Genomic DNA, 11,353 nt, shown 5'->3' on the forward strand with positions numbered 1-11,353 from the left:
GAACTTGATGGTTATATAGTACAAATACACTTGGGTGTGACTACAGGAATGCTGTTTTAAAGCAGCTTTTTGAAAGTAGATGACATCTGTCATCTGTCTGTGCTGTCACTGCAACAGCTGCTTTCATTCACTTTTCACTTAATCCAATGGTGGCTGTTCCACAGGAAAGATGTTGAAATGGTACTACTTCAAAACAAATGTTAATGTTTGGGTGGAAGGACTAAACAGTTGAAAGTAAGTTTTTTTTTTTTTTTTTTTCTGAAATCCTTTTGGCTATGACTGATGTTGATATTCAATGTATTTCCAGAAAGCTTACTGATCAAAAGAAACTAATTCCACATGGAAAAGGAGGGGGGAAAAGACATCAGCATCCTCTTTGCTGTAATGAACCCAAGCTACTTCAGCGGATTAATTAATTTCCTTCCCTGAAAGACTTACTTTATGTCTAGTTTTTTTTTTTGTTTGTTTGTTTGTTGTTTTGGGGTTTTTTTTTTTCTTCTTTACATTCAAAGTAAAGAAAAGCAGTTCACTGGTTAGTTGATGGAGGTCAGGGAACAGCAGCACACTGGCAATTTTCAAATGTAGGCACATAAGAGAACAAGAAATAAAAAAGTGAGTGTGGAGTCACATTCAAAATTGAATTCAAAGCAGACTTGGAGCTAGGTAAATTTGCAATATTTAATGAGAAATGTAAGAAAATGTTTCTTCTTAGTGCTACTTAGATGTTTTGGCCAGAGGGTGACTGTAATCCTGACAATGGTTTCTCAGAAAAAAAAGAAAGGGATATCACTGTTCAGAACACTCAATTAGGATCAGACCTGAGGACATAGATTTACATTAAGTGTCCCCTGTACAACTGCAACACATCAATACAACCCACCGCCAAATAACTTAATTCCCAGTGATTGACACGGGTGTTTATGGTGCACGGATGATTGCCTGTTTATGTGACATTTTAGTAATTTTCTGTGTACACACGCTGAGAAGTGCTACTTTGTCGACTGTAAAGTTGTTATGTTAGCAGGGGACTGCACAGCCCACATAACAGAGATGTACAGATCTCTTTTTTTTTTTTTTTTTTTTTTAAAAGGTCTCACAATGTGACTCTTTGAAAAACTGATCTTTTATGATTTGTGTACACCCACATAGGAACATCGAAAAACACATTTTGTTGCGTTCTTACAATGATATGACATTCAGGATGTACAACCGCTGAGCGAATGAACATTTATATAAAGTCTCTTTCTGCTGTTAGATAAAGCTTTGGTACCTTTAAGAGTCAGAAAAGAAGACAAAATTCTCATCAGTACATTTGAGAACTTGCACGCAGAGGTATAGGTCACCGTTTCAGTTTTGCTTATTTTCCACTGATAGGAGTTGCTGAGATTTTAAGTCGCAGCACGACTGTCAGCTTGACTCCCTGTCGAGAAGCCCAAACAGAAATATAATAGCCTCATGCCGCTGAGGATGGCAAAGGAGATGTCTCTGGAGGTTTAAGCAAGGGCTCACCTTCCCTATGGGTAGGCATGAAACTAGCAGAGAAACTTTGCCCTCACTAAGAAATTATTTTTATTTGTAGGCCAGCACGATAAATGTCAAATGAAGGGTTCTTGTAAAAGGTGGACTTTAGTAGTGAATCCATTCTAGTGCTTGATTTACCTTTGTGGCATTAGAGAGACATGTTAATAGTTTTACCGTGGCCTCGTTTAATCTGCAGTGCAAACAAGTGGAGAATTCAGCTCTTCTTTGGAGCTGAATTGTCTCATGATTTGTCCTGATATATTAACCCTCGTAAAAGATTCAAATGTTGTGTTTTCAGCTTTAAGAGGCTTGTGGACTAAAATAAATAATTAAATAAATAAATTGCACTGTGCTGCTGCCTGCAAGATTGTGCACAGGTTCATTAGGCACCCTGATAAATCAGCAAAGGCATGATGTTGAGAATGAACCAGTAAAAGCTGAAGTTATGTTTCCATACCAGCTTTGCTTGACCTTTCTTGCAGAAATTCAAGATTTAACTGCAGCACTTTTAACAAGATAAATGAGTTTGATGATTATGTTCCCTGTTGCCTTTCAACACCCGACAATGCAAGAAGAAGCTCTAATTAAGATTTAGTTTAAGGAACCCATTAAGGGAATATAAGAGAAATCACTTTGCACAATAATGAAGCAGAGAGGCTTCTGAGTTGGATATATGGTGGCCTCTCATGAGTTCAAATGAAAACTAAACCCTATCTGAGTCAAGCCGAAGTTAGTATATGACAACTGTTTCATGTTTAAGGTGGTTTTGTGTGTTCAAAAGATGAAAATGATCAAATATGTTCAAAAGTGGCATTTTTTTTTTAAAGGTAATCAAAGGTTTTCTTCCACTTGACCTTTATTATAATTTGGGGTCAGCCAGTTTGCTATGCGATGTTGCTGAAGGATCGATATTTTCCACTCATTATTGAAAACAGTACATTATAATTATTTTTCCCGTTTGCAGATAAACCTGATTAAGCCTCATGCTGATGTTTTCTAAAGGGTTGATCCAATCCCATAGAAGTCTGTTGCATTCAATATCAATTGCCTAAAATGGTTTGACAAAATTGTCTTTCTTTGAATGTAAAATGTCTCAAACCATGTTATAATTCACCTTGCATTGATTTCTCTCACACCGATGAGTCTAAACGTTATAGACTCACGTGTTCGCAAGAAGCAAGTTCAGGCACTCCTCATTATTGCCCTTGAAGCTGCATCTCATCTGGCGTCTGTGCTGTGCAAGGTGAAGAAGTATTGATCCCTGGACACAATATGTGTTGAGTGAACGATAATAAAAGCAGCTGCGAGGTTAGAGGTTGTTAATAGAGAGGCTATCTTTGCAATATGCTTTAAAAAGACTGTACAGAAGCCCAACAAGGAGCCACACGATTTCCTGACAGTGAATCATCATTGTTCAAATCCCAATTCTGTAATTATTTTATCAAAAAACACAAAATGAAACTAAAAGTCTACATAAAAAAAAAAAAAAACAAACGAATTTGCGTTTCCTCCAAAAGTAGTGTGATCTTCATGCCACCTTTTTTTTTTTTTTTTTTAAACCTGTGATCTTCATATTTTCAGACTGATTATCTTGACTGATGGTATCACAAAAAAATAACAATCTGTTGCAGTTGTTGAAGATTTTCATCGCTGCTCCTTCTGGCAAAACATTCATGACATACATGGTATGTTTTAATAATAAGCAAATTGCGAGAGAGTAGCAGAGTAATTTTAAAGGACAGAATCAGACAGAGAAGGAAAAAAAAAAAACAATATCTAATAGAAGATACAATGAAATTCAATATAATTTCTTTAAGCAACGCTGCAGTGTGATAACTGCCATCTGCCACACCAGGCCACACGCACATTAAGGTCAATACTGTAGCGCCAACAAGCTCGGTGATGTGCAGCACAATGAAAATAGCAACAACTCACATGCTGTGAAGTTCAGTGCTAATAGTGCACAAAGTTAGAAAAAAGCTATTTTTTCTAAAGCTATGTCAAAGATGAGCTATTTCATTCATCATCAAAACAATTAGCTGATCATCCTTTGTCATTTGCAAGTGCAGATCCGAGGTAATATGTTGCCTTTTATTTCATGACAGCTAAGCGAAGACTGTAAGTTGTAGTGCACCCTGAAAATGAAGTGATGGAAACTGTTTCAACCGCAGCGCAGCAACAAATGTTTTATTTATAGGAACAATGTCTAATTCCTCTTCAAATAACTAAATAACCAACATGAACATTAATAGCTGTCAGTCAAAGAGATTCACACCTTAATCCTTTAATCATCAACGACTGTCTGAAGCAGCAATCTTAATTTGCTTCTAATTCTATCAAAATGTCTTTTTTGCTCATTAATTAAGAATTGCGGTTGTTGGTCTCTGTCTCTCTGTGTGTTGGCCCTGTGATGGACTGTTGGCCTGTCCAGGGTGTACGCCGCCAGCACCCCCCGTGACCCGGAAATGGATAAGCAGTACAAGATGAATGAATGAAAATGAACAAATTTAGAATTGCAAACCAGCCAATTCCAGCGCTGCCAGTTCATCTCCTCATTTTCCAATGCAGAATCGCTCCAGGGTTCAGGGTGCCCTGACAGTTAGCCATGCTTAGAGGACAACCACTTGTTTGATCACAATAAAACAGGAATCATATTGATCCAAAACATATGAAACAGTGACAGGCTGAAAGGGGAAAAAAGGGGTACCTTCTGTATTGCTGTTTTGTATTTTGATGGGATATATCTTCCACCATTGCTGCCTTCCCCATTGAAATTCATATCCTTCAATCTGTCTGAGTTATTACAACACCACTATCTGTGATAGCTAACATATTTTAATGTTAACATTAGAAAACATACCTCTCTTTTGGGCTCTTTTTCTTTTTTTCCTTGGATATCTCTAGTTGCAGCTTACATGTAGTTAGTGCTTAATCCTTTTCATAGCAAAGGCAAAGGCATTTTGATCAACCCCTATCAGGTCTTTTTACTCCTGAGTAAAGCAAATGAGTTCATCTATTCTTAATAGAGAGTGGTGAATTTGTTGCTCTCTGTGAAAAATGACGGCCTGCCAACAAATGATGCTCAACAATCTTGACCTTGGCACACCTGCTTTGACTCCTGGTTGTTAGAGCTACCATTTATCTTTGTCATTATTGTCTGGTTTGTGACTACAAAGCTAAACAGTGTTGAAGTAGAAAATCCAAAATTTTTATATTTTCTGTTTTTCCAAGAAATCGAGCAAAAAAAAAAAAAAGAAGACTGGATATTTCATTATTTTCTCTTAACAATGAAAGTTCACTGCTTAAATATATGTATGTATATGTCAGCCAAAGCAATGTGATGCAGAAGAAAAACAAACAGCAGCAGCATCAGTTCAGAAAGTTAAAATGCAATATAGGAGACAACTCAGCATTCATTACACAGTTAGATTGCCAAAAATAAGATCCACTGCAAGATCGCTATTCCGATGAATGCTTGGCACCCAGCGCTGCATGTTGCGTCTGGTAAAATATGATGATCCCACAAATTGCCACTTTAAATGAGACAAAATACTGCCGCTTAATGTTTCTGGAGTGTGTGCACACTGTGGATGTTTTATGCTGCCACCTGGGCTTTGAGAGCCACGCAGAGAACAGTTTGTATAGCTGGCATTTTAATATTAGGCTCTCTCAAACAACAATGGGCAGAAACCACTGCTACAAAAATTACAGCAGAGGCGTCACCTTTTTGACACCTTCAATAAATATTTAACATGATGTGTCCACCTTTTATACGGAACGTGTTTTGTACAGCTAAAAGAAAACTTATGTAGCCAAGCTGTTGGATCCTCTCAGCCAAGTGTGCCACAGTTTTTGACAAAGGACTTTAAAGCTAACAGCTGCTGATTAATCACGATGGGTCTAAATTACTGGCTGGCTCTCAACCGGGTACGAAGCTCGATGCCCACTGCACTTAGAACCTCCTTTGCATGTACTTGACAGCTGCACAGAGTAAGTGCCTCTTCTACTATTTAGCTGCATCTTTTCTCCTTCTATAATGAGCCAAAAATAGGCTGCAATCACACTGTATCTAGTAGAGGTTTCAATTCAATTGCTAAATAACCTTTAAATCAGTTTATAATAAACTTCGGTTTTTGGGCTTCACCCTCATAGGATTACTGTCTTACTGCCGTTCTTATTGACTACGTAAAAACCAAGACTTCAGAGGTTTACACTAACATGAGCTAAACTAACTTCAGCAATGATACAATGATACTAGAAGTATTTCTCATGCTCTCTGCATAGTAAAGAAGAGAGGTAGTAAATTAATTCGGCATTTATATCCGTTTGGTTTCGACTAGCTGTCAACAGCACAGCAACGTTCGTCCCTCTGCTCCTCAAACGAGTGAACTTTACCGCAGCTAGTCTGATGAACATGGATGTAAATTAGTGTTAACTGAAAAAAATGGATATCTACAAAACACAGCACAATCTTCTCCACCTGAAAAAAAGACAATGTCGAAATTTGAAGACGTTTGCTTGCGTATTTCTCTGAATATTATAATACTATTATGAATGTTTTGCTGCCAGCACAGTTTGTTCCGTCAGCTACTGCAATAGAGATGAAGAGAGGCCTGGCCTTGGAGCACCTGTCTTCTAGTTGTCAAAGGGATCCTGATGTCTGCGCACATGTGGGGGTGTGTGTGTAAGTCAAGAATGTGGGAGTATATCTTGATCCACAGCGGCTGCCCCTCAAGCACAATGACAAATATGCTCATTCAAACATGCTTTGTGTAAAGAAGAATAGAGTGAAATCTGTTCTAATTTTAGACGGAGCCAAATCCTATTTTTGTTTTTTGCCGTTTTCACTTTTTCCATCCCAACAGTACTCTGTCCTGATCAAATTCACACAATTGCTGTGAAAAGTTAATTGATTCTGCATGAGTTTATAATTTTCTCTTCAATTTTAAATCTTGGGTATGCTGAAATGACATTTGTGAGGCAATTTGTAGTCATATATCCTTTATTAATGGATTCATCCACATGGCTGTCCATATTATCTCATGGGCATTGCATTGTATTTCAGTGTGTTTATTAAGAAGAACTAACCACAAAGTCTTGCGGTCAACATTTCTTTATAGAGCATTCTGATAATGCCACAGAATAAGTGACATGCTCACCTTTAAACGGATAAAAATCTAACAGGGATCCAGAAATGTGATGAAAACAGAGGTAAAGTTAAGTCTTTGTAGTGAAATGTCCCGTTCACCCAGAGAGAATATGCTTTACAAAGGAAGCATAGTTGATGCACCCATTGGCATCCTCCTGTCCAGCCATCAGCCTGTCCACCTCATCTTCTGTCATCCTCTCCCCCAGTGTCGCCAGCACGTGGCGCAGCTCCGCTCCCATGATGGTGCCATTGCCTTCCTTATCAAAAACCCTGAGCCCCTCCACGAAATCCTCAAAGTTGCCTTGATCTTTTGCACGGGAGATGTGTTGGAGCATTGGCAAGAAGGTCTCGAAGTCCACCATTTTACTGCTCATGTCCTCCGGCCGTGGTTTCCCGAGCACTTTCAACACATCTGCGTTGGTCGGGTTCTGACCCAGAGCTCGCATCACATCCCCACATTGGGCGTAGGTGATCTTCATTTCTCCAGTGGGTGTACGGTCGAAGAGGGTGAAGGCTTCCTTGAACTCCTCAATCTGGTCAGCGGTGAACTCAAGAGTGACACTTTTGGGGTCAAACTCAGGCTCCTTGGGAGGAAGAGCCTTTGGCTCCGGAGGTGGAGCTGGCTTAGCAGCCGGGGCGGCATCTTTCTTAGGTTCTGGCTTTTTGGGCTCAGGTTTCTTCGGTTCAATCTTCTTTGGTGCCATGATGTTAAAGGATTCAGAGGTGAGCTTATACCTGCTGAGAAACAAGCAAGAGTAGGACAGGATCGAAAGGGATTCCCGGGCACACAGGGCCGCCTCCTCTTCCAAAGCTTTTATATGGGTTTTGTCAAGGGAACCAGATAGCAATTTCCAACGGCGCACTATAAAAGGAAGAAAACTGAAATAGATCCCCATTGCAAGTGATGTCAACATTAAGTATTGTTCTCAGCTGCTGTCATCTAGCCGACAGGACTATTTGCTGTCATTAGCGAGAGTCCAGTTGCATTAGGCTGAAAATGTTCTGTCTCTCCGATGGACAAAGGGATCAGAGCCACAGCTCATGAGGGAGAGCTCCCAAAATAGCTTTCCCCCCCTAACTGCTGAAGGTGGGAGCATCACTGGTTTCTAGAACAATGCTTTTTCTTTTCCAGAGCACTGCTGTACCTGACTCACAAATGGTTAACTCGTTATGTCAGAGGTCTCAAGAGGACTAAACACACTTTGGGACTTGTTATTATGGATTGTTTTAAAATAAGAGGAGGGCACTCGCTTTTGAGACAGTAAGATGATAGGACTAGAGGGAAATGCATTAAATTGGCCTGAAAATTCAAGCTATCTCTTTATAGTTTTTAAGAGACAGAATGTCTCCCCACACCAGTATATCAGTATACTCAGTGATTCACTCAGGGATTTGGGAAATTTCACATTTCAAAGATACAAAGATAACTTTACCTTTTCCTTCATGTCACTGAGGAGCTTTCCATTTTATTGAGGAGCCTGGCTTACACAGACTTTTGATTAAAGTTGACTGAAATTGCATTTCATTCCCAGCACAAGCCTTAAGTCAATATTTGCGTGTATATATGTTAAAATTAGAGTAAAATAATATGGTACTACCCCATTTTAATAATTCACTGCAATTCAAATTCATGATTATGCTGTCTTATGCCAAAAACGCTGGCAACATCCTGTGTGGACCTGATGTGTCTGTTGTCTTTGTTTTCCATTGCCTGTAACTCCAAGTAGAGTATATTATGCAGGGTTACAAGGTGAAAGAAAGCAATTCAATTCCATTATGTGTCAAGTTTATAAATACATAATATGTCACTTGGCTTTATGTAGATGCCTGCGCTGTAATTCCCTTTGGTGAATGACAAATTAACCTACAAAACATTCATTTCATTTATGGGAGAGCAGGTATATACGATGCTCAGGCCTGTTTCGCACTTTTAATCATAGCAACTTTAATTTTATGAATGCATCACAGTTTATCAACTCAGTTCAAGACGGCTAAAGCTTGTCATGCGATAATCACATTTACCTTTCTATATCCCCATGCCAGTCCCCCTTGATCCATTATGTAGGACTCAAGTCCTTGGACAGAACAGTTTGTGTGCAGATGTGTGTGTGCCTTTATACTTGTCCTTAGCCTAAGATCATTATCTGCCTTCTCTTTGCTTTTGAGGTCACATGGCTAGTAAAACTGACAGCTAATTTGTCGTCTTTTAGTGTGCAGTGTGCATGTGGGATGGTACACAATTGCACCTGACAGAAACGAAGACTACGACCAGCAAGAGAGGCCAAATTGAATATCCACCCTGAAACACACTATATGGAAGATTACAGGTAACCTCACCTTGAGGATGTTGGTGCAAAAAAAAAAAAAAAAAAAAAAAGAGACATAATGAAATGCTTTCGAATGTTTTGTCCCATTCACTATCCTCCTCACTTAGATCGGTCACTCACTGGTAATGATTCCTGTCATTCTATTCACCAAAGGTTAATCCATATATCTTAGTCTTTCTTTGGCATCTTTAAAGTTGAGTAAAATTGAATCCAAAGTCAGATGGACCGATGTGAGGAACTGAAGGTCAGCCAAAGAAACAGGACAGCCATCGCAAGATCTGTTTTATGCCTTAGAGCAGTTTCAGTGGACGGAGGAGGTAGCGCCTTGGCTCTTGCAACATCACCCCCCCCCCCCAAATTTATTGTTAAATTTAAGACTCCCACTAACGAGGCAATCAGCACTTCAAGTGTGATGACTGAACAAGTCCATTACTGCTTGAGTCAAGATTGTGTTAATTTCATTCATGCCAATGATCAGAGCTGTTATATCTCCAAAAATCCATCCATCTCCCCCATAAAACTGCGATGCACTACCGTTCCCAATTTCATATACAATATTGTGTCACATACACAACATAACAGAAAATAAGCTAATTTTACGCAAATAAGAGACATTTTAAGAAGTAAAGGCTAAAGACAAGTGACGTAAAGCAAAACCAAACAGGGTGGAAGCCGGCAGAGTGAGAGAGACTGAAAGAGGAGCACATTTTGACAAAATGTCTCATACTAACTCAGAACGTGGAAACAACGCCATGCTGTCGGAGCTGGTAAACAACCAATGTGGTTAGAAAAGAACCTGGTGAAAGCGTGAAAGTCTGCTACCCTACCAGTCAAGACCGAAAAAGATGAGGAGGCTACCTCCTGTGTTGTGGTACTAAGATGAATGAGTAAAATCCACGTGTGACACTGCACAGAGCTATGAGCGTAATAAAATGCAAGTGGCCAGACAGGCACAAACCAAATTGTGTTCTTTCAATTCATATTGATGATGCTGTCAGCATAGTTATAACAGAGACTCATGAGTATGTCTAAAAGTTGACAACGCAATCGCAAAGAAAGAGGATAGCGATAAGAATCTAGGTTGGCATTATAATCATTCATAGAGGGGCATGTTGATAGAGGATATGACATTGTATGCACAATACTACTGTGTTCATGCACATATTCACTGTTCTGTCTCAAAAATGTCATCCTGTTTGTGGGGGGAAAAAAAAGGATAATTTAAGGCTGCAGCAATCTCCATCGATCAATACAGAGTTAGATGAAATTCTTATTATTTTACAGTACTCAGCTGTTTAAAAAAAAAAAAGAAAAGGAAAGGAGGAAACTTGTTCTGTGCTCATTATTCATAGTGGCTACTCATGAGTGGAATGTGATTTGCTATTATTTTAATGGTTCCAGTAATCAGTCATGCATTATAATACGATAAGTCAAATAGCTATTTGTAAAATAAAAAAAAGATTTCTTAATGTGATGAACCTGTATATACAAGCTATATTTTAATTTAGGTTGCGCTCCATTGCCGCAGAAGTGCATCACTAATCAATGGCCACCTACAGCCTTTTCTTATAACTCTCCCATCTTTTCATCATTTTGAGATAAGGTCTCCAATGTTTGCCCTTCCATTGTGCGTCGCAGTTCAAATCTCAAATGCTTAAAATATATATATTTTCAAAGATAACGTTCACAAGGATGTTGTTTTTCCTCCACTCTCTTCAACAACGTTGTCTGCACTTCAGCTCACAAAGGCTATTCTGAGAGTTTTAGAGCAGGGGAAAAAAAAAAAAAACAAAAAAACACAACTACATCTCCCTCAAATCCCCATTGAAAATCACTCATTCCATTCTAACTCCACTGGGTAACTCCTTTCCTCTAAACATGTGTGGGCGAGTGTGCGCTGGCATGCCTGTGTGTTTTGTGGAGGTCTGCAGAGTGTTTGTTTATATCTGTGTGACCAGGCGAAGAGAGGGTGGTCAAAGACAGCGAGCCCTTAATCCCCGAGATAACACTGGGAATGGGGGCAGGCAGACCACTGGTCTGGTCCAGGCTAATAAAAGAGAGTGATTGAGACAGCGGTTACATTCCTCCTGCAGCCTTGGCTGGGTGTGACTCAGACTATAACGATTCAGTGTTTTGTTAACTGGCTAAAAAGGGAAGCAACCCTGAGCCCTCTCTTTCCTCTGGAGCGCTGGCTGTGTTGCATGTTGAATTTTTAAAGTCATATCATATCATGAACAGAATACTAAACTTGGGGATTTTCCGTCACGAGAGCTACATCAATAACATTCAAAACGGTGATTATATGAATGAAAATTTAAAAATAATTTGAACCACTGAAAACAAACTGTTGAAAAGT

At 39.2% G+C, this 11,353-nt stretch overlaps 1 protein-coding gene across 1 annotated transcript; it reads right to left on the minus strand.

Moving 5' to 3' along the window:
- Window positions 1-6,511: 6,511 nt before the first annotated feature.
- On the minus strand, window positions 6,512-7,447 carry LOC115051777 (myosin light chain 4). The gene has a single exon (XM_029515420.1). The coding sequence runs from the start codon at window positions 7,372-7,374 to the stop codon at window positions 6,766-6,768; it is 609 nt and encodes a 202-aa protein (XP_029371280.1). The 5' UTR covers window positions 7,375-7,447; the 3' UTR covers window positions 6,512-6,765.
- Between the last annotated feature and the right edge of the window lie 3,906 nt (window positions 7,448-11,353).

Source organism: Echeneis naucrates, chromosome 12 (genome assembly GCF_900963305.1).
Source record: "Echeneis naucrates chromosome 12, fEcheNa1.1, whole genome shotgun sequence".
In the NCBI taxonomy this organism is placed as follows: Eukaryota; Metazoa; Chordata; class Actinopteri; order Carangiformes; family Echeneidae; genus Echeneis; species Echeneis naucrates.

Bases quoted from the DNA above. Each gene is read 5' to 3' on its own strand.
- LOC115051777 (XM_029515420.1), bottom strand. From the start codon at position 7,374: ATGGCACCAAAGAAGATTGAACCGAAGAAACCTGAGCCCAAAAAGCCA.